We start from the raw sequence: 27993 nt of genomic DNA on the forward strand, positions 1-27993 counted from the left end.
GCTGGCGCTGTGCAGTGGCGTGTGCTGCTATTGCGTCACTGCCTAGAGGGGGGCAGAGACTGTATTTTTAGAAGGGAATGAGCATATTCTCTGAACGAGCAACGTCAAGCACTCTGCTTGCGTATGCTAGGATTATTGTGACCGAGCTATTTTTAAGCTGTGTGTGTGAGAGTGATTTTTTTCTGGGTCAAGCATGGTGTCAGTACTCTCTCGTGGCTGCCGGTTGATCATGCATTACAGGTCTTATGCTGCTGTGCACAGCATCTGCATCAGTCACAAAGGGAAGAGTCAGAGAGATAGGTTTAAACCATCTGGGAAATATGGCATGTTTAGGATCAGTCTGTGTCTGCAATACTGCTGTAAAGGAGACATATTGATTATATTTGTGGAGCAGTCAGACACTCTCGAAATCAGCTTATTCGGAAGGCCTCATTAATCTGTAGTGCACTATTAAAGAAGAAGATATACTAAATCTAAGCCACAATGCATACATATGTGTGTGCTGTGTTATAATTATATAAATATTAATTTAAGTTTAAGTATCCATATAACAAATTAGCACTATTAATAAACACAGACAAAACATGTGACAAACACATTTTTGTGGGAGCACGATTGGGTGTGTCCATCTTTGGCTGTTGCTCCATGCCATTACTAAAAGCTTTCAACATGATTAAGCAAAATTTGAAATCTGTTTTATAAAAAAGAAAATTTAAACGTTCACGTTTGTCTGAAAACCAAGTAAAGCAAGATTTTGAATACATATTTGATTAAAGTGGCAGTAGGCAGTATATTTTTGGCATCACTGGGCAAAAATTCCATAATAACCTTTCAGCATATTGTAATTCAAGTGTTCTGAGAGAAAACTAGACTTCTGCACCTCCTCATGGCTCTGTTTTCAGACATTAAAAAAATCTAGCCCGTGACGGTAGACTTTGACCAATCACAGGTAATATCATTGAGAGAGCGTTCCTATTGGCTGTGCTCCGGTCATGTGACCAGAACTTGGCGTTCCTTCACCAGATTTCACAATGGCGGTAGCGTCACAAACCGTCTCATTTTACAGCTAAACCGTACACTACAAGATGATTCTGAAAACATTTGAGGCGATAAATAGGCATTAACGTTACATAATATTGATTCATATTTGATCAGCGCTGCCTAGTTTGACCGTTTGGTCGGAGTTCGCGAGTGATGACAACCGACAAGATTTGTGCCTCGCATGCAGCGGTGCGCCTGCTGCAGTGTATGAACACAACAGACAACTGAGTCACCAGTTCACCCGTACGGGAGCGTTAACTTAGCAGATGGATAACTTAGATGCTGCGTGTAGTGTCGCGGACATACAGCCACTTTCCCAGTAAAAGTCTCCACCGCACATTAAGTTAAGCAGGTTGTCCGCTGTTTGTCTGCCCAACGTAATGATACTCTGTCTGCCCGGATTAACGATAGTGATTGTCCAACAAACAGTGTGTGTGTGTGTTTGTGCTACGTCAGCAGCTGTAGCTCTGCTGGTAGCTTCATGCTACCCGTAGTCACACACAAACGGTGAAAACTTCCGCGAGTTTCCGACAGACCGTGTGTGTGTGGCGTTATAGCTGTGAACGTAAGTGTAGCAGACAGTGTATGTACACTTTATCTGTCAGTGAATAAATGCTACGAGGCTACAACTCTTCCAGTCAAGCGAGCTATAGACCCGAGCCAACTTCCTGTATCTGTAACTCCGGCTCAGACTGTCTTAAGGTGGACCAGCTTTTCCCATTAAAGTGACGAGTTTTTCTCAGCTTTTTAATTCATTATTAACATTTCTTTTAGCCGTTTTAACGGAAAGCGTTAATCGGTTAAAATGCTTAATATCGGTTAACGGTTGAACGGTTAATTATTAACATCCCTAAAGAGGACCTATTATGCTTATTTTCAGGTGCATACTTGTATTTGGGGTTTCTACTAGAACATGTGTACATGATTTAATGTTCATAAAACATTTTCTCATACCAGCTGTGCTGCAGCACCTCTTTTCACCCTCTGTCTGAAACGCTCTGTTCGAGCTCCTGCCCTGCCTCCTGAAAAGTCCAGTCTGCTCTGATTGGTCAGCTGGCCCACTCTGTTGTGATTGGTCAACCGAACCAAACTCTTTGGACTCTCCTCCAGCTCCACTCTAACTAGCTTTGTTTGAGGGTGTGCCAAACTAGCCGCTAGGTAAAGCGTGTTACTTGGTGACATCACCATGTCACAGAAGAAAAGGCGTGTTTCTGTGGGGGAGAGTAACTCCCTTTGGCGTGGACTTTGGGCTTTTTTAACTTTGCAGACCTTTTACATGCACACAAAAGGAAAGGGAAAAAGCACAAAAACATAATGGGGCCCCTTTAAAAATAATATTATAAACTAATGCAAATTGTATTGTTGTAACAATTAGTTGATCAATGGAATGACTATTCTGTGTCATTAGGAAGGAAAAATCAGCTCGGGTTCTGGGAAATAGTGATTGGCTTTTTTCACTATTTTCTGGCATTTTATTGACTAGAAAATTAAGTGATTAATAAAACAAATCAACAGATTTATTCATGATGAACAAAGTAGTTAGCAGCGCTAACATAGTAAAACTGTCATAATCCTGCTTGGCAATTGGGCACATAATTCACATGCATCAGCATCACTACAAATCCCAGTAACTCCTCATCATCACCCCAGCAGTCTCCTAATGAATCCTGCTGGACAGAGCAATGTTGTGACTGTATGTCGTCCCTCCCTCTGTTATGCTTTACATACCTGGTGTCACTTCCTTGTATGTGGGCTGCCAGTTGGTGGCAGCTGTTTGGACTTTGATTCACACAGTGGTCATTCTCCGGCAGATTATCAGACAGTAAATTAATCTGTTTTACTGTGTCACACTCACTGTCACATCCAGAATCGTTGGCCAAGAGCAAATTCTCAGAAACACTCAGAAGTTTGTTGCAGCATCAGTTGCAACCCGCATTCAAGCTGTTGCCACATTGTTGAACTATGCTTCAAGTAGATTGTGAAGCTGTTTATCATCGACGCTGTCAACCAGGATGAGCCCTGACCTTCCACTCTAAAGCCTGCTGGCACTAACATCCAGAGGCCTCCCTCGGGCTCCTGAGCCGCAGGCTTTTCTCTGGGCCTCTCCAGGCTAGCCTACTTTTATCCCCATCTTTCCAAAGAATGCAGTTATTTTCAGCAAAATATGTCTTTCTGCTCCGATTTTGTCAATGTGTTGTTCTTCTGTGTAGACTGTAGAGCAACAATATTATATGGAAAATGTATAGAAGACTATATACAGTGTTTTAACCAGAACACCCCCCAGTCTGTTAGTAAACACCTGCTCCAGGTTGAGAAGTTACACAGGCTGCAACTTTGTCCTGGCAATGCGTCAGCGAGCTTATGAGATGAATGTGTCTTCGGTCGGGGGTTGTGGGGGCGAGCCCTCAATAGGTGGCGGACCAGAGCCCTTGCCGACACCAGGAGCCTCACCAAAGCTGGCCTTTGTTCGCTGGATAAGTGACGCAGTGGGAATATTAGTGTGATTAGAGTGATTAGAGAGAATGGCCGAGTGCCAGAGCGAGGTCCAGTTGCTGCCATAGGTCAGAAAAGAGTGAATATGGGGGTTATGCAATGCTGTGCAGTCACATTTGGACAGCCAAATGCAGGCAGTGTCAGGAGGGCGTTGTTGTCGCCTGTCACACATACAGTCTCATCAGTGTGGTGACCAAGATTGTGTTCTTTCACCATATCTAAATACAGACTGAACTATACCTTCATTAACTAGACTTTTAATTCTTTGTTGTTGAATTGTTAACAGGTGTATGGGGAAAAACATTATCTAGAATTCAGCCTGTAGTGTTAATCGTTTTCTGCCTTACGGACTGAAGGTTTTACCGATCTTCTCTCTTTACATATATTCAATAATGTGCTTCATCACTCATTTTGACAGAAGAGATCTAATCTTTCATATCTCCCTTTCCTTATTGACTCCTCTTCAGTTAATGTGCCACCTTAGCTGACAGGTTGTAGTCATGATCTTGTTTTGTACTTGCTTGGCTTTGGAACTGTTCTTCTCTTAGCGGTCAAAAGCAGACTTCAGCAACTCACGCCACCCACACGTTGGTTATGTATAGCCCACACCTACCCCTATCTGCCCAGTGGTTTGAAAACAATGCTTTGTGCAATTCTAAGGCTGCTATTTGTGAAACCTCTAACAGGCACAGGGGGTTCTTACAGCGTTATGTAAGGCTCCCCGCTCAACTGTAATCCCTCTTACGCTGAGTGAGCCCCCCATGTGACGGTGCTGAATGGTAGGGAGAGACAGGGTGGCTGTTGGGACCGTCGGCAAGGCACGGGTGCTGTCCGTAGACTCCGGCCACTCTCCCTCCCCCCACACACACACACACACACACACACACACTGAGCTGTGGCCTGTTTATAAGAACAGAAGTTTATCCTGGAAAATGCCTTACTTGGATCTGAGACGCTGGATGGAGACACACCGCTGATGCTCTTCCTTGGTCCCAGGGTTTGGACCAGACATACATTGAGCATATATCCTGAATGACACTCCGGCTCTTCTCTTCATCTGCGTGTGAGCCACGAGAATGAATCTTTGTCCTCGGTCGCGTGTAGAGGAATCTTGCATCTTCTGAAATCCGTCTGCATGCTGTTATCTTTTGTTCGTGATGAATGCTTTTTGTTGCTGACTTAAGCTGGTTTCTGCTTTTGATTGATGGATGTTGATGAAGACCTGTTTGAAGAACTGTTAACTATTTATTTTTGGAGATCCAGAAATCAGATTAGGGTTAACGGCATGTTTTGACTTTAACAAACACTATTGACAGGATGCTTGTAGGTATTTATTTTCAAACATATTCTCAGCTTACGTACCTCATGCTTTTATTTGTTTTTTCCCCCACAGGAACCGTCAATGTGGACCTCAGCTGGTGATTTGACAAGTCACGTATAGGATCCCCCACCGAGTCTCTCCTGTCCCCTCTCCCCCCTCCCTTCCGTCTGTCCCTCCCTCCCCCCTTCCCTTGTCAATCTTCGCCCCGATCCTCCTTCCCCCCCTCCTCCAAGATTCACCATGCTTATCAAGGAGTACCGCATCCCCATGCCCATGAGTGTGGAGGAGTACCGCATCGCCCAGCTCTATATGATCCAGGTGAGGTCACACAACGCCATATTCCCCACCAAATTCTTACCCACACACACTTGGCCAAAGAAGGTGCAGAAACAAGGAGACAAAAAACAGCAGTAAGAGAGGAGAAAAATTAACACAGAGTGCGATCGCAGCGTACCCAATTCCGAAAAGATTGGTCACACGGTCTGACATCAGTGGAGTAATGGAACAAAGAGCTTGTGTGTTGATAGATTATCCAATTTAAACTCTCTGAAGCTGGCTGTTTCCAGCCGTCATAGACTTCAGGTTTCTTCAGGAGGAGGGTGGGGGCACCTTGCTTTCTCTGCAAACTCGGTGCACACATACACATACTGCCGCGATGGAGGTGGACATACCGCTTCTTCTGTGTCAGACAGTTTCATTTGTCTAACCATGCCCTGAGCTGGAGACTGTGGGTCTGTGTAAGAGCTTCAGGGTTTACAGCTCCAAGCAGGAACGACTTGATTTATACAGCTTTAGTTACCCTTCGCTGGCAACATATTTTCTCTTCATATGACATGTGTACATGAAGGAGGATTTATTTAATCCAGTGGTACTGCCAGGTGCACTGTGAGCAGCAGTACACGGAGATGCACGGAGCGCAATCACAATGATTTGGACTGTGGTAAAAAATATATGCATTATTTAGTTACTAATGTTTCAATTTTTTTTTGACACATTTGGGCATTTAGGTGCATTTTTATGTTTACATTTTTTATCACTTGAGGCACGTGCACTAAACATTCAGCAGTTGTGCTGGGATTTGAGCTGCATGGTTATGTAATACGTATCACAAGTGGTTTAACGTTTGTTGAAGAACAGGTTGAAGTTACAGGTTACCTGTTTGGTCAGGTAGAGGCATTTTGCTGGATTCAGTGTGTTGGTTATGTCAATGAAGGAGCGCTTTCATCAGGAAATAAGACTCATGAGAAGTGTGTAAAATATTACAATAACTGCAGTGTCAAGTGAAACAAACAAAGCAAAATATTGACCTTCAGGTACATAGTATCTTTAAAGGGATAGTTTGGGTGTTTTGAAGTGGGGTTGTAGGTGTGTTGTAGGAGGTACTTATCCATAGTAGGTGTATAACCTACAGTAATCGGTCGGCGTGCCCCCACCATCGAGAAACAGACAGGAGCACTGGCACCTGAGCAAAGCAATGTACTGCTGTGGATGGCAGAAAAAACTTATTTTAGTCACCTAAAAGGAAGACCCACCTAAAAAAAATTATATTCGTTTAAGTGTATGCTATATTTAGAATATTTTCCGATGGCAAACTGAACTGATAGTTAAATGTATCTATACAGTTGTTGTCATCTGAGTCTGCCGGCTTTGGAAAGAGCATACATAAGTTTCACTTTCAGTTCAGTTCCCCATCGGAAAGGAGAAGGAAAGGGCTGTCTTACGGCAAGATAATATATTATAATGTAGCGTACACTTAAATGGATATTGATTTTTTTATTTTAGGTTAGCCTTACTTTTAGGTGGCTAAAATAAATTTTTCTGCCTCCCTGTCCAAAGCAGTACATTGCTTTGCTCCGGTGTTGGTAACTCCTGTCTGTTTCTTCAAACTGGTGCCGTACCGACTGTCATCTACTGTAGGTAATACACCTACTATGGATAAGTACCTCACACAACCCAACTTCAAAACATCCGAACTATTCCTTTAAGCACTGCCTTGCAGCCCTCAGGGAACAGCTCCATTAGAGAAGTTAAACATTTAGGCCTTGTGTAAGGAAACCCCAGCATGCCTTCAAGCTGTTGACATTCCCCGTAGAAAGGCGTCTCCTACAACTGTTAATCCTGCACCCAAATGAATTAGTGTTTATGTTGACAAAGTTGTCTAAAATAAATATCCGCCCAATGGTATAACACGAGCTTTAGCTTTGTCCACTTGTATTTCCTTAGATGGTCTCTCCCTTTTTTCCCCTATGTACTATGAAAACAGTTTGTCCGAAAGTGTTTCTGTCAGTGTCTGAATATTGACTTAAAGATTAGTTGTAGTAAGATTGTATCATGTAATATGTAAAGGCATTTCTTTGTCCTATCTGCACTAATAGAAATAATAGTACATGATTACAACAAGACTATGTTGGTCTGTTAAAGATTATCAGACGTCTCAGTTGACAACCTCGTCTGTTGTTCTTCTTCATACCACCAAACAGACAGGTAATCCAGTTGAGCTGTAGATTGTAGGGAGCATGACTCAGCGGTCATGCCCTGAAGCAAGCAGACGTTTCAAGACAGCAGAAACTGCTACACACTTCTACAAACTTCATCATTTCTTTGGCACATTAGCTGTATTGAATAGGGTGCTGTGGAGAATTATTAATTATGTAAAACACAGAACTTGACCGGCTTCGCTCCCAGATCTTCTGCATGCCCTGTGTTAGATTTTGTCAGACAGGATATTATGCAAAGACATTACACATGTGCAAGCAGGTTTACACAGAGTCGGTTCATATGTGCATTCTCAAGCATGTAAGCAAATGTTAGGAAGATGAATTCTTGCATTAGTGACCCATAGTTACCTTTCCCCCTGACCTCACCCTCTCCGCACAGCCTCAGTGCTGCGAGGCTTCTGTCTCTATGGCAACTGTGACATCAGCAGCGTGCCGGTGGTCAGGTTTTGTTCGAGAGAGGGAGTGAATGAAAAGAGGAAATGGAGGATAAAAAGAGAGGTTGCGAAGGAGGGAGGGGAAGAAATTAGAGAGGGGGTGGAAGGAAAAGAGAGAGAGAGAGAGAGGGAGAGCTGTATTCTGAGCAGAGAGGATTTTGCTGGCGTCTGCGGATACCCTCTCTTCATTGCTGTATGTTACCAGGGCAACTGCAGCATGTAGGCCTGTCTGCCTGCGATTCATCCCTGGTGTAAGCCTCATAGATGAAGTTGGAGCCTTAGGACAGCCTAGCCATATCTGCACCTCAGCCGGCAACGCCCCACCCCATCTCTTCTCTCACTTCCTTCCCTTTGCCCTTACAACGCCGCCTTCTCATTTGAGAGCTAATCGTAAATTCATTCTCACCGCATAGGGATTTGCAGTAATGCACCCAGCGAACACGGAATGTGTGAGAAATTAAATATGAGAAGAAGATCTCGCTGTCTCATTCATTCGCACACATCCATCACGTTCTGACTAAGCAACTGTGTCTGTGTGGAGTGAAGTGAAAAGAAGCATCTCAAACAGGAAACACTCCTCACTAACTTGGTGGCAAGAGGAAAAAAACCAGGATGTGACTCCCATCCTGTCAGAGCAGTCGGATCTAAACACATACAGTAGGCTTTCATGGTGATGGCTTTTGATGGCTGTTTAAAGAACGGTGGGCGCGAGAGTGCTATGTGGCGAAGGTGTTAGGGCAGGACTTGAACTCACAACACAGCGGCACTTTGTCTTCGTGCACTGAGCCAAAAAGGATTTTACATTAGAACGGTGTAGATGAGACAGAGCCCCCCCTCCCTCCCTTGTGGAGACAGCCGACACACTTCTAGAGAAAACTATTTCTTCATTTCTGCTCCCCCACAGGTACAGTTTACATCTGTACACAAACGAACAAAGCACACTGTTTTCATTAAGAATCTAACATTACATTCAGAGTTAATTGAACTCAAAGCATGTCATCTACTCCCTCATTTCCCTCTTTTTCCCCGAAGGGACTGGCTGAGCCCTGGCCAATGTTTTGTAATCTTTCTCCAGCTGAACTGGAGAGAATCATCCCGTCGCTCCAGGGGGGAGAAGGAGTGACACTTGCATTTGGCAGTTTGCTGTCACCTGTCAGCAACCTAATTAAAGAGACAGTCTACTGCAAAACAAACTTTTTTGTTCCTTTTACCTAGACTGCTGAGGTAACACCCAGACATTTGCCAACATTTGGAGCTGTCTGTATACAAAGGAAACACAATTACATTTGGAAAACTCAACAGCAATATATCTTTGCAAATGTAATGATAATGGTACTCACAGTAATGCACTGACCTTATTGTGATCAGTCTAACTGAAAAGTCAACTGTGTAAGTTGAAATATATCTTTTATTGTGTTTTGGGGTGAACTCTTTTGGTCCGTGTACTAGTGTTGTCACAACCCCCGAATTTCTAACTTCAATACAATACCTTGAAAAATATCGATATTCGATACCAAGGGGAAAACTTGACACAACATTGTGGGCATAAAATGTTTGATTTTTATTAAAAGATAAAAAGCGTTGTTTGTGTCAACTCGCCGGAGAGAAGAAAGAGCAGAAAGTGCAGCTGGTACCTGTGTATCGATACTGTGGAAAATTATTATTGAAACCGTTTCAAATATTCCGTATCTATGTATCAAGACTTTGATATTTTTGACAACACTACTGTGTACTCACATCTTTTTTTGCGTACTTCTACAGCTGCATACATTTTTATCGTGTTTGTATGCGTACAGTACTCTTTAAACTCGACAATGACTTGACAGTGTCTCGTGTACTGGCTGCGTGTATGGCCAGTTTGACGGCGCTGTGGCGTCTGTGCTGTGTCTTTGGAACGGTGTCTTGGCTGTTGAGAGCAGAGCGGATGGCTAATGAATGACCTGTCAAAGGTAATGAGGTCCGGAGCGCTGGACGCCTCATGGCTTCCTCCTCCCCACTCCACTGACTCACTGCCTTGCCTCCATCCTGACTGGAGAAATCTGTCTCCCTATTATCCCAGTGCTGCACTAAACACTGTGTTCATACTTTGTGTGTGTTACTTTGTGTATGTGGAAAGACTGATAAGAGAAATAGGAAAGATGATGCATCAGTAATCTCTGACATTTATGGTCCGTGCTCTTTGCTCCTTGTGTTTTTAATGTCATCAGCACTTGGACTATGCTCTGCTGTTTCCTGTTTTGCTGATTTCATAACAATCACAACTCTTCCTCTTACCATGTCACGCATTCCTGTCTTTGAAGCTTTGAGTCACCTAGCTGTAAGTCTACTCACTGCATCTACAGGCTCCACCCAGCCTCTCTTCCTGTGTGCACCTGGAATGTAAATATGGGAAAGGGTGTGGCTCCGAGAGCTGGTTTTGGGCTTCCTGATTTGCATTTCAGAGCTGGCAGAGCGGACAGGAAGCTATTAATTTTGGTGTCATGTTGGGGCAGATTGTTATTTGCAAAAGGCATCATGTCCATTCATTTGTTTGTTTTAGTTCCTTCTGTTTCAGATCAAGGGTACAATTATATTCATATTTTAAAATGTAACACTCTTTTTACACTTCACTACTTATTACCAAACATGAATACCTTGCCAATTCACTTCAACTTCATTTAATTCTTCTTCTTACAGAGAAAGAGCAGAGATGAGAGCTGTGGCGAAGGAAGCGGGGTCGAGATCCTTGAGAATAAGCCCTACACAGATGGACCGGGTGGGACGGGCCAGTACACCCACAAGGTTTACCATATTGGCATGCACATTCCCAGCTGGTTCCGTTCCATCTTGCCCAAAGCAGCGCTGAGGGTTGAAGAGGAGTCCTGGAACGCCTACCCTTACACCCGCACCAGGTGAGGTTTGCAGGAAAGCCACCTCCACACCCCTTCAGAGCAGGAGGAGTGCATTGAAGTATGCCAAGGCTGCACAAAACTCTAAATGTTATTTTAATAATAGAAATGCTCTGTGCACGAGTGTCTAACTACTGCAGCTGATGGGTGTACACACATTTAAAGACATGTTTAGGGGATAATAATTCAAACCCTGCTCATATTTAGTTTAATACGTATAGAATGCCATGAGTGGTGAGTGTGATGATGCTTAGTCTGAAGTTCTTCTCTAGCTGCTGTCCCTCAGTCATAGCCAAGATAAAAATAAAGACCTCAGAGCAAGTTGTCAGAATATCAGCGAGCAGACCATCAGATCAGCGTGTGGCCAGCAGCGCTTACAGGCTGTTAGGTTTTGATGGCCCCTCATTCTCAGGGTGTCAGAGTGTTTGTCTGTGTGGCGCCTGACAAACAGAGACGTGAAGGTGCTGAACAGAGACGTGCCCTTGACTATCCTGTCAGGATATTGATAGACTGCGAGTGCCTGTTGACACATTTATTCAACCAGTGACAGCTTTGCTGCAGACGCCTCAGATGCAACAGATGGGCATGGCTCACACGTTTCCTATCCCCAGCAGCGAGAGGGTGTCGTCACTCATAATAAAATAGTTCTGATGTTTAGCCATTGAGTTGAGAAGTAAATCTCGTAATGAAGACAAATGTAAATCCATAATGCCATCAATTTTGCTACCTTTTTTTCCTTCAGATACACCTGCCCCTTCGTTGAGAAGTTCTCCATTGACATTGAGACCTACTACAAACCCGACACAGGCAACCAAGCAGATGTCTTCAACATGTCTACAGTAGAGAAGAGGCAGAGGACTATTGGTGAGACAATTTGGTATTGATCCTGAACCATTACGACAACATAAACTCAGATATTGAAATATGAATTGATGTGTATCAGGCTACTTTAACATATAAGCTCAATATACATGTTGTGTAGCTATATTAGAGAATCAACAAAGCAAGTAATGACCTTTTCTTGCCATAGCTATTTAAGGTGACAGGTTAGTATTAGTAGATTTAGTCTGTAGTGTCTTTATATTGGTCCTCTTGTGTCTCAAACATAAGAAGCAGGTGAGGCCCACTTGTGGCAATATAGTGGTACTGCATATGTTTTTTCTGTTGTTTGGTTGCATGCCCAGTGAATATGAAGCTGCTCAGAAAGCAATGGTTTCAGGGCATGCAGTGACCCAGTTACAACATTGATTGTAATAATTTTAATGAATGACTTTTTCTTGTGTGTGTACGTCAGCCTGAAACTCAGTTATTCAAAAAATTTCAAGCCTTTAAACACAAAGTCCATAGAAGTTCTACTACCCCACCCGCTTATGTACTTTTGTACTTGTGTACGATATTAAAGACACAGAATATGCAACATAATTCATGCAATACATTCAAAGTACCTAGCTCCATTACTCATTTATTTCTGGATTTGAATTGTCTTTGTCTTTGATTTGTCTTTGGCAGACCCAATCGACATAGTGACAGATCCTATCCCCCCTCATGAGTACAAAGCAGAAGAGGACACACGGCTCTTCAAGTCAGCCAAGACCCAGAGGGGTCCTCTGCGGGACGACTGGATAGAAGAGTACAACAATAACCCAGGGATGACCCCCATCATGTGTGCCTACAAACTCTGCAAGGTGGAGTTTCGCTACTGGGGCATGCAGTCGAAGATTGAACGCTTCATCCATGATGTTGGTGAGTATGCATTCACAGATGTTACAGTCTTTTATCTAATGTTTTACTTACAGCATATTTTGACAGGAATATTCACATCTAAATGTAGAAACCTTATGATTTTTAGATGTAGTTGTCTAATATATTCTATTGTTTCTCCCTAGGACTGAGAAAGGTGATGGTGCGTGCCCACCGGCAGGCCTGGTGCTGGCAGGATGAGTGGTATGGTCTGACCATGGAGGACATCCGGCAGCTGGAGCTGGAAACCCAGCTGGCCCTGGCCACGAAGATGGCCCAGTTCAGTCAGGCAGAGGAGGCCACAGAGGCCAACGGGGGCGCTCCGTCTCCGGACAAAGACCAGGAGGTTAAAGAGGCGATCAGCTCCATTGAAGCTGAGGAGGTGGTTGTCAGCTCAGGAGGAGAGACTCTCCAGCCACGAGGTGTGCTCACCAAGCAGTGGTCCACTTCATCCCGATCCTCCCGCTCATCCAAGAGAGGAGGTTAGGAGCACCTATTCATCTCTCACCTCTGTGTGCGGTAGTGTGTGAGAGACTACACTGTCCTGAGCCACACTCCTTCCCTCACACATTATCACATGTATTATTACACCTCATCACACCTTTAAGCCTTCTTTGTTCAGTCTGCCACCGGACTCCTTTCCACCTTTTAAAGGTTGAGGTTTACTAACAACAAAGTCAAACTGTTCCATAAGTAAACACAGCCAGCTATGATATTTGAGACGTGTCCACACTGGCAGCTAGTATGTGAAGAATTCAACAAGGTCAAGCGTCAAGCTTGTGCAAAGCCAAAGTAGCACTTCGCTTTTTCTGTTTGTATTTGTGTGTCATTTCTATGTAGTATAGTGCGAGTATGAGTATCTATCTAAAGGTTACTGAATTGCATTTGCCCACATAAATTCAAGTTGACCACAGCGACAGTTCTTAGTGAAGAAGCAAACTAAAATGAATTGGTTCACCTCTTTCAAACACAGTAAATATTGTTGAAAGATATGGTCAAAAATGTCATGCCAAAATAATAAGTTCACATTACTTTCCATAGACAATACACAACTTGTTTTGTGCTCCCAAGCTGAATGAATCAGTCTACTGAAGAGCTCTGCGCTTAAATTGTTGAATTGGCGTTAATAAAATCAAACCCCTCGGGAGCAGACTTTTAGTATGCAGACTGCTTTTGTGCCCCGCTTTGCTTTTCTGTCCGGCGCCTGATGTTAATTGGAATGTTTTTACTCTACTTGACTGATTTTACTCACGCCTCCACATTTGCTGTACTATCCAACTTATCTTTCCTCACCCCTACAACTCGGTGGATCTCACCTGGGTTATTTTTAGCCGCAGCTTTGACAACACAAACACACCCATCTCCAGTGTCACCCCTAACTCAAGGCAGCACTCACTGTAGCCGCCACCTGGACCCTGACTCTCATCCAGCGTGCCTCGTTTCACCCCTGTAACTCCTCCCTGTGGTTCTCTCCGGGGCTATTTTTAGCAGCAGTGCTGACGTCACAGACCAGAGGAGGCTGACGCTCTTTGCAGTGACCCTCCCCTCTACCACTGCTGTTTACTCCTGTGTGCTGACAGCTACAGCTGTGCCCCCCTCTCACCAGCCTGTCCAGTAGAGCGACGACCCCCTCTCTCCGCCACACTAATTATATACGAGGCATAGACTGAAGACACGTGATAGACACGGCCTGCTTTTAGTGTTGCCATTTCCCTCGACCGGCATTTGGTAGTCGAATGCTTGTAGCTTGTCTGGGCCTCACTTTTCACACACCCCCCCCTGACCACCAAGCAGTCCATCTGTGATGCACCACAGAAACTGTTGCATGTTTATATAACACTGTGTGTGTGTGTGTGGGCCGGGGGAGATTGTGCAATGTTTCTTTGTCGTAGAATGTGTGTGTATGTGTTAGTTAAAAAGGGAAAGAGAGAGGCTGAAACACATGTCCCAAAATAACAGTGAATTTTTGTGTCCATGTGCGGTCTTTCAGTGAGCCCATCGCGTCACAGCATCTCAGAGTGGAGGATGCAGAGCATAGCGCGAGACTCGGACGACAGCTCGGACGAGGAGTTCTTCGACGCTCACGGTAACCTCAGTTTTGATTATAAATTGGAGTCGATGGTTAGATCAATAGTGTTGTATTTATTGTTTTCCAAGAACCTGCATGTTCTCCTCTCCCCCTGACTCTGCATGCATCTCTTTAACCACAGATCAGTTCTTAAGCTTCCCAGATACCCAGCATGCTTTGGGGCTTCAGTTGAAATAGGTGGGTGTGGTACGACAGCCATGCTCTCTGCTGGATGAGAATGGCCGAGAAGGTCTCATCCTGACGTCCAGTTCAGAAATCACAATCATCTCCGTCCATCAGTCCCCCTCTCACCAACACACTCCAGTTCCGGCATTATCGTTCACACACACACACACACACACACACACACACACACGGTCCTCTACAAGTCATGATACATCCAAACAATAAATGACCCCCCCAAAATAATTCACCAGTGTTTGTGTGGTGAGATTGTTTCATAACATGATGACGAAACAAGAATAAAATGTTGCTGTCAATTGTTATATTGATACTTATTTCACTGCAGTCATTAGTTTCCAGATCAATAAATTTCTGCTCATGTCATTGTGAGTAACTGGAACGCAATCATTAGACTGACATGTCATCCCATAATTTATTGTGTACTGCAGTATTCATGTTTGTATGGATTAATGAATTATTGCGTGTTGGGTGCCTGAAGTGAAAGCACATTACATTTTATCAAATGAACTGATTTAAATGTATGACTACACTGTCATAAATTAGTGTACATTACTGTCTGTCTCAGTGACGGTTAATACAGTGATTACTGATGTGCTGCTCCGGTGCCCATCTCAGTATATTCTTGATTTTCAGATTTTCCTACAATGCACAGACGACCTTATGCATTAAGCAGTTATTTCATTATGGTAAATAAATGTTCCCACGCATCCTGGAAAACCTGGAAAACTATTGACCAATTTGAAAACACATGGAAAATGAGAGAAAAAGTAAAATGTCCTGGAAAATCTTGTGTTGTCTTTGAAAATTATTTCAACATTCTCCTATTTTCCTTCAGCTGAGAATGAGCTATCAGGCTATCTATCAGAGCTCCGCAAAACAGATAACATTGCATCTGAAAGGGCTAAGTCATGTTCAGGATCATATTAACGTTCAAATGGTAGTTTATGAATGAGAGTGTTTTAAATAGACTGCTCTCTGTTATGTCATGGAAACGCTATGAACACACCGTCAAGTTACATCACACGGTAGCACATGCAGGTTGGATGACATTACATAACGTTGCTTTCTAATGTTAAGTTGATTAGCATGTTTGGTTCAGTTGCTAAAGTTGACATGCTTGCTAGCTTGTTTTGCTGACATCTGCAGGTGTTTTGCATTATTCTATGATCAATTTGTCATCATTTCTAAGCATGTAAGAGATGATTTCATAGATAAGTTATATCCATAGACTGCACATCTTTTAAATCAGACTTCCACGAGGAGGAACATATATCTGTCATACCATCTTGGAGTATCAAAATGAAGATACAGTGTGTATGAATATAAGTGTGTGTGCTTTGGTGCCTGGATGAATCACACGATAGTGGTACACAAATTAAATTTGGAAACCGACTGACTCGGCTCAGATTGCCTTTTAATATTAGATTTCTATCTTGTTTGTGGTCATGGTCCTCTTGCAGTAATCCTCTATTACAAACGCTTGAGAATCAAGTTTATTTTTGACTGTCATGTTCCCCTTTTCTGTCTTTAGTGCAAATGAATAAAGGAAAGCTTTAGGAGGAGAACTCCTCATAGATGTTACATTCAGTGTGTCTGGTCTACCATCGTTTATTAATGAGGGCTTTGAATCCATGAATGATGGTACACACTTAACTTGTCTTATAAAGCTAGTATTTCTGTACTTATTCTTCAAAACAGATACGACTAATGTATCTGCTACAATTACAAATACAAACGATACTATACACACAACTTGCAAATGAAGCTAAAAGTGTATTTATTGATTTATTGAACAAGGTAAAGCCTATTGATCAAATAAAGACCTCTTTACCTTCACACCTTATTTTCTATCAAGTTTAAGACTGGATTGTTATTTATAAATTGAACAAGTGATCCAACTGAGAAAATAACTTGAAGTTGAAGTCACTTGAAGTTCAACTGTGTACAGGACACATTAACTCTTAGAAACTCCTACAATTAATGAGAGAAATCTCACTCTGGGGTTTCTGAGGAACTTGCTCTGCTTGCAAAGCAAGTCACTATGAAATAAAATGATTTACATTTCTTTACAACAGTTGTGTTATTTATTTGTAATATAACTACAGTGGAACTAAATGGAATTACAGGATATTTATATTCAATTTTAGATTTGATTTTCAGTTTGTTAACACAAACTAAAGTGAACAGGAGGTAGCAGCCTGTTTCTCAGAAATGAAGCTATTGGCAGTAAAACAGGAGATAAAAAGGGATATTCTGTCTTAGATCCTGAACCTTCCTTTTAAAATCACATATTCATGTCAGATACATACTAGTTTAAACCTCTCTCAGTAGGTAATTGTTTAGAAAATAGATTTGTTTTTCTACTTTGAAAGTCCATTATGGTAATAAAACCACTTCCTCTGTCCTCCAGCACACATGCACTTGCTATTTGAGATTACAAAATAACATGCCCCTCATTAGCCATAGATGAACACACTTCAAACATGAAAATACCCAACATAATATGCCTTTGGCCACCACAGCTGGTGACACTTTACATCAAGTAGATATAAATGTTTCGGTTTATTTGATATTATCTTGTGGGAAAGCTTGACAAGGTTCCTTTACATTTGTCAACTGTTTCATTATATAACTGAATATGCAAATGTTACTCATGCGACCTTGTTAATTACAATAAATGAGTGTTATACTGTTGGTGTAATGACAAATTGGATACATATACTTTAGTTGATCATGATTTATCTTGTGTCGCCCCTACAGAGGATCTCTCAGACGGCGAGGAGGTCTTCCCGAAGGAAATCTCCAAGTGGAATTCCAACGAAATGATGGACAAGATTGAAGCTGAAGACGCAGAGGAAGCTCCTGGTATGATGAAGACCATGAGCACTTCATCATGGAAAGTCACTCTGCCTCAGTGCTTGATGTTAAGAATGTGTGTGTGTGTTTGCAGGTGAGCTGTTAAAGGAAATGGCAGTGGAATATGAGAGAGCAACCAGTGAGGAAAGACTAGACGAGGTATGTGTGTCTGACAGTGAGTGTTTAGTTACAAAACACAACACTAACCAGCAGAATCATGTCTGAAATAAATATTCCTGAAGAACCATCCACAGAAAATGAACCCCAAAGCTTCAGTTAAACTTGATTTCATTATAATAAACATAGTGATTTGCATCAGGTTTTACAGTTTGGAGGATAACAGAAGGGCTGTTTGTCCCTGAGCCTCTCTGTCCTCTTGTGTTCAGATGCGTGGCTCTGTTAGCGGCCAGACCCATAGCTCTCCCATTCCCACCATCACGGTAACAAGGCACCACTCAGTAAGTAAACATGTTGGCCCTAGTGCACTGTGGGCTACAGTAGCACCACAGAGACCCCCAGTAAACCCAGTACTTACTGCCCCCTGCCCTTTTTTTCCCCACCGTTGCCAAAACCCAAATCCATGTGTACTCCTCAACCTCACCACCCTCTGTTCAACTTCTTCTGTGTACTTGCAGCTGTGGCGTTGAGTGTACATATAGTGCTTCTTTGAAAAGTTTTGTATCAGACTAAAAAGACAAAACTGCACATTATGTTGTTCTATTTAATGTGACTTGTCCTCGGAAGCATTGTCGTTGTTTGCTGTTGGTTGAACAGTTGTCCAGGTGGAGTGCAGGTTGGCTCTGTTCTGTTTCCCCTCATGGTTCTCCGCCCCTCAAACATGTTGTTGTGTGGCCCATATGACTTACAAATCTGACAAAACACAAATAATTTGATGCACAATAGATAATGCATTATTGTTAATCTGTAATGGTTTCCACTCATTAAGCATGTTGTCTTTGGTCATGCTAATAAAAAGGATGTTTTCATAAGTAAATATATAATTTATTGAATATTCTCCAAGAGCTTAACCCCATCCATCACCCTTTTTTTTTTTATAACATTCTGTTCTCAGGAGAGTTCGTCCCAGCAGTGTCTGCAGCCTTCCAAGATCCATGTGCTGATCTTGGTTCTGCACGGAGGGAACATCCTGGATACAGGCGGAGGGGACCAGAACAGCAAGCAGGCTGACGTCAACACGATTAGTACAGCTTTCGACGCAGTCATGCGTGTTCACTACCCCGCAGCGCTGGGGCGCATCGCCATCCGCTTGGTACCCTGCCCTGCCATCTGTGCCGAGGCCTTCTCCCTCGTGTCCAAGTAAGAGGACACACATGCGCACGTTTTTCTGCTTGCTGTGAGCATTGTGAATAAGGATGTTAGTATCTGTTTATTGACTGATTGCTGCTTGTTTTTGATGGAAAAGATCCAGGTGCAGCTCATGACCATCGCCCCTCCTCCTGTGTTTGTTTCTTCCCTCTCCCCTGTTCATTTTGTTCATTTGCGTCTTTTTGCGGCAGCCTGAGCCCATACAGCTACGATGAGGGTTGTCTGTCCAGCAGCCAGGACCACATTCCCCTGGCAGCTCTCCCCCTCCTGGCCACCTCTGCTCCACAGTACCAGGAGGCCATGGCCGCTGTCATCGTCAGAGCCAACCAGGTCTACACAGACTTCATGAAGTCTCTGGACGGGGCATCCTTCACTGGCCAGGTCAGTGTAATATGCCATTTTATAACGATTTGTGTGTTTTAGGGCTGCAACTAATGATTATTTTCATTGTCGATTAATCTGTCAATTATTTTCTCAATTAAAGCTGAAGTAGGCGAGATTGGAGCAAATATGATTCAAAAAAGTTATTTTTATAAAACGGTCGCTATATCGTGACAGTAGTACATGAAACAGGTAACCTGAAAAAAATCATGTGGCTCTGTATCCTCCGGTGCTCCTAACGGCATCTGTAAGATTTCACAGACTGGAGGAAAACAAGCAGTAAGAGCTGACCTGAGATCTGCTGTCTATGAGAGTCGGCTGTCAATCACTCGCGAACTCCAACCAAACGATCAAACTAGGCAGCGCTGATCAAATGGGAAACAATATTATGTTACGTTAATGCCTATTTCTCTCCTCAAATGTTTTCAGAGTCATCTTGTAGTGCACGGTTTAGCTGTAAAATTAGAAAGTTTGTGACGCCGCTGCCATTGTGAAATTTGGTGAAGGAACGCCGAGTTCCGGAGCACAGCCGATAGGAACGCTCTCTCAATGAAATGGCCTGTGATTGGTCAAAGTCGCTAGATTTTTTAAAGCCTGAAAACAGAGCCATGAGGAGGTGCAGAAGTCTAGTTATCTCTCAGAACACTTGAATTACAATATGCTGAAAGGTTATTATGTAATTTTTGCCCAATGATACCAAAAATATACTGCCTACTGCAGGTTTAACTGATTAGTTGTTTGGTCTATAAAAAGTCAGAAAATGGTAAAAAATGTCGATCACAGTGTTTCCCAAAGCCGAAGATGACGTCCTCAAATGTCTTGTTTTGTCCACAACCTAGTTCAGTCATATTCAGTTTACTGTCATAGAGGAGTAAAGAAACCAGAAAATATTCACATTTAAGTGAATTTTTACTCTTTTTTTCTTAAAAAATTACTCAAACTGATTAATTGATTATCAAAATAGCTGGCAATTAATTTATCGATTAATCGTTGCAGCTCTACTTTTATATCTAAATATTAAAACAACTAGTTAATTTGTTTTTCTCCACATCATGGTATGCACCCATATAAAATAAATGCCAACATAATTAAGACTTTTCTTACGTTAACATACTGTTATTTTTACTTATTGGAAAACAGCTTTTTAATGAGCATATTCACTCTGTGTTATTGAGCTGTGTTGGAGCAGGCGTACACTGTAGATGTTTTAGGCAAACCTAAACCGTAAGGATGTATGTCAAAAATCGAATTATTGTTTTATTAACTTTATATCTGATCATTGACCTCTCTAGGTGTGCCTCATTGGGGACTGTGTGGGAGGAATCTTGGGATTTGATGCGCTGTGCAGCAGCAACCAGACGGTTAATGAAAGCCAGAACAGCAGTCGCAGGGGCAGCATCGTCAGTGTACAGGTAAGAGACAAAACATTCAGAGCAGTGAATACATATGTCAAAAAATATGTTTTAATTCATCATAATAGAACCCACAAATGTTTTTTTTACCTAATATTATTAAATTATAAAATTCAATAAGACGTTCCCTCTGAAAATACGCCCTACAACTATAATTTGTACAATGCAAACCTTTTTTCTCCACCATATAAGATATATGGACTCTTTCTAAAGGGATGTAACTTTTCGTAATCAATGTTCCTAAATCACCTCCGCAGGACCAGGACCTCCTCTCTCCCGGCATCATTGTCAACAGCGGGCATGGGTCGGCCTCTCCGACGTTGGAGGGCAGCCGCCACCTCAGTCGCAGTAACATAGACATTCCTCGAGCCAGCGTTGGCGATGACAACAAGCGACAACTGCCACGCAAGAGAAGCGACTCCTCCACCTACGAACTGGACACAATAAAACAACACCAGGCCTTCCTGACCAGGTGTGTTACGCGTGAGATGACAAACATCCAGTTTCATTTCTTGTTTTATGTTCTGCCTGAGTGTGATTTATTTTTAGTTCTACACGAGGACATGACTTTGTGCTGTCCTTCCAGCTTACACTCCAGCGTTTTGCGGAACGACACGGTGTCACGCAGGTCGAGCAGCAGCACCATGCTGGATGGAGGCTCCCTGGGGAAGTTTGACTTTGAGGTGTCTGACTTTTTCCTGTTTGGCTCTCCACTGGGCTTGGTACTCGCCCTGAGGAAGACTGTCATTCCTATGCTGGATGGTAAGCTAATTTGGACAGAGGTTATAATGTAATCAGTGATAGCAAACATTGAAAAAAAATCTTTCTGTGTACAAAAGTGCAAAAAGTTCACCTCAGGTGGAGATGCACGGATTAGCATACTGACCTGTAGAATGCATACCTGTATGTCTGGTTGTCATTACCAATGTTAAAACTTAATATATCTAAAGAAAGTCTGAAGGAAAGGGTTGATAGCTTCTTCCCCTCTCCTCTCTCATATCTTTGGTTTGATTTCTCCCCCTAGTGGCCCAGCTGAGGCCCGCCTGTCAGCAGGTCTATAACCTATTCCACCCAGCCGATCCCTCAGCCTCCCGCCTGGAGCCTCTACTGGAGAGGAAGTTTCACCTCCTGCCTCCCTTCAACGTGCCCCGATACCAACGCTTCCCCCTGGGAGACGGAAACTCTGCCTTACTGGGTGAGCCCTCTGCACCGATGACGTATAAAAGCCTCAGTAATAGCAATTCAGTAAATAGCCAGTCATGAATTTACAGTTAATTGATGTCGTTCTGACTTGGATTCACACGCGCAGACACAAATGCAAAATTCCCTGTCAGAAAATGTCTATTAAATTTCTCCTTTTAACTTAAGATCACATCAGCTGACACTGATTTTCCCAGGGATTACTTGCCACAGACAGCACGTGCCTTAAAGTAGCACACTATGAGTTCCTTCAAACACAGAGTAAACATTGTCTCAAAGAAAAATTAAAAAAATGTTCTACTGTTTGTGCGTAGACATCTTTGGCAAAGCAGTTTATTCATCTAAATGTGGTCATAGTCCTGATGGTGGTTTCTGTTTGGACACTCATTATAGTGGAGTAACCCTTAGAGTCTCACCCTACCCTTTTTTTTTTACTAATATAGAAAAAAGTATGCAGAAATGAGTAAAGTAACTAATGAGCAGTGGATTTTCATTCTAGGTTAAAATACAGACCTTTCAACATTGAACCAGAGCTTACTAAAGAGACACATGAGGGTTAATAAGCATGGTGATATTTCTTCAGGCCAGGGTTTTGATGTGTCAGAGTAGTTTTCATCAAATGAGCTGTCACTGAATATCCTCAGGTCTGCCTTGTATAACTTATTAACACAGTTTTTAATGCAGATTAAGTTTTAAAGACAAACTCAAGATCATTTTTTAGTGAATTATGTGCATAACCGTTTTAAGACTAGTAGATTCCAGGGCATTTACAATCTTATAGCAGTGTTTATATGACTGACTAGCAGTTGCCACTCAAAAGCAATGGGCTCGACTAAGGGCTCGACTCTGCTTTCTTGTCTCATGTTCAGTTGTTCTTGCTTCATATGTTTCTGTGTCTTCCTTGTCTTCTTTCCCTCTTCCTCTCTCGGCCTCCTGTCCCCATATGTGCGTACATGGCTCTCTACCGCCCTGACCTCTGTCCCCTTCTGCCCCTCCGCCTCCCTCTGTAGTGGAGACAGTCCAGAGCAACGCTCAGCTGCTACTTGACAGCGGGCCTCCTCTGTCCCTTCGCTGTCAGGAGACCATCAGTGAGACCTGCATCCCTGTGCCTGTGCTAAACTGGCAGGAGGGCTCCTTCAAAGCCACACCCGCCACTATGGAGTGTGTGTAGCCTCTCCCATTCACCTGCATCCGTCCTCACCCCCATTCACCGTGTCTCTGTTGTCTGGTTGTTCCAACTTTCTTGCTGTTACGTCCAAGATGCTCAGATTTATACCCATCGTGTGTCCTTTCTGAGTATTCCCATCGCTGTTGTTTCAAGAGTCAAGAGCTGCAGTCATGTTTCTGATAAATCAGATACACCATTATATATATGAAGGATGGGGGAAGAAATGATACAGCATAGTATCACGATATTTTGTGTAGCAATATTGTATCAATACAGGGATGTCAAGTATTGATCTTTTATTATATAAACTATTAACCTCTTAACAATCTGACGGTCACTATTCTGTCTTTCAGAGGTTGTAGTAAGTGGCTCAGTCTTAAAGCTAGAGTGGAGATACTGGTATCACATGAAACTTGAAAACCTAATCGATTGGTACCAACCACGTCATGTTTGCTTGTCGGGAAGAACATAAATAACGCTCCAAAGTTGCACTAAATTTTGGCCAAAGAAAAACTGCCATTGCCAATTTCAAAGGGGTCCCTTGACCTCTGACCTCAAGATATGTGGATGAAAACTCTGAGATGAACAGAGTGAAACGTGTATCTTATTAGATAATGCAGATGTTGACAAACTGCAAAGCTTTCAGTTGAAAAAATGGAATAAACTAATTGCAATACTCGGCATATTGCAAAATGTTTCAAATCGCCATAAAATCATATTGCGACTTAAGTATCGTGATAATATGGTATCGTGGGGCCTCTGGTGATTCCCACCCCTATTATATATATTGCATATACCTTTCCTTGTAGCATCTAGTATTTTATCTAAATTACTTTGTATAAGATATAATTTCCTGGTTGAATTCTTGGCCTAGAAGAATTTCTAGTTTGAAATATAAATAATACAACATTTTCACAACTTGTGATGGAAATACTTTGGAAAATCTGATAAGCATCTCGTGTGGTGTTACATTTAGTCGTTGCCTTCACATATTACTGTCACGTGTAGTGTTTGCAAGCGTTTGTTGTTTGTGCTGTGGTTTTTAAGCCGGATTTCAGTGTGTCTGCATCACTTCCACAAAATCAGATATTGATGTCGGCAGGGGGTATTTATACTATCATCTGAATTTCAGCGATTGTGCTGCTTGTGATGTTGTGTTTGCATAATGTACTGTACGTGGAGCTCTACCTCTACATCCTGAATATACTGTTCCCTGTTTCTTCTTGTGATAATGGTCAGAGGTCATCTGATTTATAACATATTTCATTACTTCTACAAATACAAAAGACTTTAACATGATATTACTTTGCTATTAGATCAAAAAAAATCATCTTCATAACAGATACTAACACATGGGTGTGACTGTAACACATTTGTGATTTTAAGTGTTTTATGTACCCATGCGCCCGTGTTGTTACAGAAATCTGACCTTGGCCACCATGCGGCCGCCTTTCGGTTTCACATGTCCTCTGAAGCCATGGTGCCTGCTGTCACATTTTTCTGCTACCACTCTTGACCCACACCTCCCTCCCTCCCCCCCATCACTGTGAGTTCCCCTTACCTGTGTCTCTGTCTAATGGGATCTCCTTGTTTCGGCTCAATAGCGGATGTTGTTCAGTCTCATGGTGGTGTCTTCATGGACAGTTCGTACCCTTCATCCCCCGTAACGGGCCCCCTCTCCCGGGGCCAGCGGAGGGCCAGTGAGGTCAGCATTGCCAGCCAGGTCTCAGGAATGGCAGACAGTTACACTGCCACCAACATAGCCAACAGTAAGTGTTCTCGATACCAACGAGCCTCTCTCTCTCTTCCTTCCACTCACACAAACACTGGTCCAGTTTTTCTCCCTCTTTCTCTTTCTTTCAGTCTAAATCTTCTCTATATTTCTGTCTTTTTTCCTTTTCCGACCCTCTTCCCTCATCTTCCTCTCTCTCTCAACCCCGTTACTCTGACTCTACACACACCCTGCACTCCAGTTGGAGCAGTCTTGTCAGCCAGATAGCTCCTTTCTCTACTTCTGCTTAGCCAGACTTAAAACCAATTCCCAATATGAGCGAGCAGAGTTCTGAAGAAGAGCAAGTTTAGCGCCTCGTTTCACTGTCTGTCTTACTCTAATCCACTGTCTAAATGTAAATGCAATGAACGAGTGCTGCATTTCTCTAATGTTGCAATGCATGTGGACACCTGCCTCCCTCAGCCATCCTGCATTGTCCACTCCCTGGTACGGTGTTTGCGGAGATGACCAGTATTCTGTTGTGTTTTATGTCAGATTGTCCTCCGTTCTTCACTGTTTCACTTTTGTTACCAGAGCATTTATTTGTACCTCACATTATTGTTCTGCACACTGCTGTTTTAGCACCCATAGTACAACCTTGGAGATGCACATGAACTAATCATAGCTGATTTTTGTTCATGCGATAGCAGAGCATCAGAGGAAGTTCAGCAGGATCACCCTGCCCTACTGCCTTAACTGTTACTGTACTAACAATTATTTTCCAGCTTTGACATTCACAGTCTACTGACACCGGACGCATCCCAACATCACTCTTCAAACTGTTTGAAATAAACCAACATGCATCAATTTTTCATGTGATTTCTTTCTCTTTCTTTTCTCCCCATAGCCAAATCATGCCAATTTAACCAATCCAAAAAATTCGGCCTTTTGTCCCAACTCGCCCTTTCATCACAAAACAAATTCTCCCTGAAAAGTCCTCCCAAGTCCCGTAAGAAAGCGGAGGCTGGCGAGACCGCAGGATCTCCTGATGCAGATCAGGTGGCAGAGCTGGACAGTGAGGCAGATTCTAGTGAAGCTCTATGTCCCATCGGCCAATACGAGAACTGCCTGTCTCCCGGGCTGCACTGTGCTATATCTGATCTGGTCTCACTGGACTCCCAGGCTGAAGTGGACCAAGGTATTTTTCTAGGGAAGGGAAATCAACGTGAGGCTACGGTTCTTTTCTCTGCGGTGTTCTATACTGTGTCAAAATCGAAAAACTCAAAGCTGCTCTTCCAGAAAGTCTCTTTTTCCTCCACTTTACTTGTTTCAAAACTGAATTCATAAGGATTTAAGGCAATCACTTCCATTGATGAGGAATCCATAATCTTTTTCCATGTCCATACTAACTTGAATAACCATCTTCAGTTGCTCATATAATCATGTGTCCGTTCCAACTACCTTTTTCTTCCTTCTCCACTTGATTTCCTGTTAATAACAATTATAAACTACTGATTTCCTTCTTTTAGCTGAAGAACTGCTGGGATCGGTGATGATTGTGGTTTAAGATTGTAATCGTCTTCTGGCTTTAGCTTCAGGGGTGTTGCACTTTGCGTGGCATCGCATACCTCCCACTGACTCTTACAGTTTCACCTGACGTATCTGCACCCTATTCACTTCATTCCCATCGCAGTTGCAGCCCGTTGGTGGGGCACGAAGCGGCTGGACTTTGCCCTGTACTGCCCCGACGCTCTGACCGCTTTCCCCACAGTGGCTTTACCACACCTCTTCCACGCATCATACTGGGAGTCCACTGATGTTGTGTCTTTTCTCCTGAGACAGGTGAGTCAACATTAGAATAACCGGCACTCTTTATGGCCTGTTAATAAGTGACCAGCAGGCTGTTAGTCCTCTTCAGAGACGCTGAGGATGAGTCATTGAAATATCTCCTGTAGGTCATGAGGCATGACAACTCAAGCATCCTGGAGCTAGATGGGAAAGAAGTGACTGAATTCACCCCCTCCAAACCTCGAGAGAAGTGGCTCCGCAAGAGGACTCATGTGAAGATCAGGGTAGGCATCAGAGCTACAAAAGTCTGTGTCACAATATCCTGAATTCCTTCCTTGTCTCTGACCTTTTCCCCATCCATCTAATCTCATTAAATAAAGGAAAAATTGTAAAAAATGGTGTTAAGTGGCATGGTGAAAATTACATTTCAGCATTTATCTTTCTTTCACTCCTTCCTTTGCCAGAATGTGACCGCCAACCACCGTGTAAATGACTCAGTGTTCACAGAAGACTCCCGGCAGGTTCTAACAGGTCGCTTTATGTACGGCCCTCTGGACATGGTCACCTTGACCGGGGAGAAGGTGATCTCTCTTCTGCCGCTACCAGCACCAACAGCACCCACAGACTGATGATGTCAGTAATGCGTGTGTAGTTTGTGCTCATGGTTTTGTAATCCTGTACAGGTTGACCTCCACATCATGACCCAGCCTCCATCAGGAGAATGGGTGTGCTTCAACACAGAAGTGACCAACAGCAGTGGCCGTGTGTCGTTTGTCATCCCAGAGGAGAGACGTCTGGGCATCGGAGTCTACCCGGTCAAGATGGTTGTCAGGTGAGATTAGTTTGACGTTTTCAGTGAATCATTTTTACAGCAGATGTTGCTAATAACAATAACGATGGCTCTGTTCTGTTCAAGTACCACAGTAAATCATGACGGTGTGACAGTGAGCCAGCATGCACAATAGCAGGGCCCTGAAACCAAAGCAGCTATCTATTTATCCCACTAGTGTCCCAGTATTTGAGTTTCCCCACATTAGATTATTTTTAAACAATCTTCCATCTAATATATCTGATTTGGTTAATCTATTTATAATTATGGGCAAATACCATATTCATACATCAAAGTGGAGAGGCACCAAACCCTCATATACCTTGTTTATGATTGATTTAGTAAATTATTTTAAATCCCTTAAATGAATAACAAATAAAAAACAAAACAACATGTCAAATGTTGGATTCATTTTTAAATGTGAATACTTAATGTTTATCTTTATGTTTTAAATAAAATAAAATAAACCCCGATGGCATGTCTTAGTTTACTGAATTATTCAGGCGTTCTGTGCATTATATGAGGAAGCCTGGTTTATATTTGCTTTTAGTTCAGTTTGTTGTTGTGTTTCAGTGACCTCAAGTCAAATGTCAATGAAAAACATTTTCACTTTTTCTTACTCTCTGTTGTTTTTC

At 42.8% G+C, this 27993-nt stretch overlaps 1 protein-coding gene across 7 annotated transcripts in view; it reads left to right on the forward strand.

Annotated features, from left to right (window-relative positions):
• LOC141769133 (membrane-associated phosphatidylinositol transfer protein 2-like) overlaps nt 1–27993 on the forward strand; it is a 50049-nt gene that overhangs the window by 16782 nt on the left and 5274 nt on the right. The window contains exons 2-23 of one of the 7 annotated variants that reach the window (XM_074637892.1): nt 4928–5173; nt 10464–10678; nt 11418–11539; nt 12185–12418; nt 12562–12897; nt 14406–14501; nt 17448–17552; nt 17638–17702; nt 17930–18001; nt 18616–18860; nt 19061–19250; nt 20543–20662; nt 20920–21134; nt 21249–21424; nt 21687–21857; nt 22873–23025; nt 24635–24799; nt 25649–25939; nt 26435–26583; nt 26697–26813; nt 26994–27110; nt 27213–27361. In XM_074637892.1, coding sequence (XP_074493993.1) covers nt 5096–5173; nt 10464–10678; nt 11418–11539; nt 12185–12418; nt 12562–12897; nt 14406–14501; nt 17448–17552; nt 17638–17702; nt 17930–18001; nt 18616–18860; nt 19061–19250; nt 20543–20662; nt 20920–21134; nt 21249–21424; nt 21687–21857; nt 22873–23025; nt 24635–24799; nt 25649–25939; nt 26435–26583; nt 26697–26813; nt 26994–27110; nt 27213–27361 — 3581 coding nt within the window. In that variant the 5' untranslated portion in view covers nt 4928–5095. Of the gene's footprint in view, nt 1–4432; nt 4598–4927; nt 5174–10463; nt 10679–11417; nt 11540–12184; nt 12419–12561; nt 12898–14405; nt 14502–17447; nt 17553–17637; nt 17703–17929; nt 18002–18615; nt 18861–19060; nt 19251–20542; nt 20663–20919; nt 21135–21248; nt 21425–21686; nt 21858–22872; nt 23026–24634; nt 24800–25648; nt 25940–26434; nt 26584–26696; nt 26814–26993; nt 27111–27212; nt 27362–27993 lie in introns of those variants that run through there. The other 6 variants (XM_074637886.1, XM_074637885.1, XM_074637888.1 and 3 more) reach the window with 6 other exon arrangements.

Source organism: Sebastes fasciatus, chromosome 6 (genome assembly GCF_043250625.1).
Source record: "Sebastes fasciatus isolate fSebFas1 chromosome 6, fSebFas1.pri, whole genome shotgun sequence".
NCBI lineage: Eukaryota > Metazoa > Chordata > Actinopteri > Perciformes > Sebastidae > Sebastes > Sebastes fasciatus.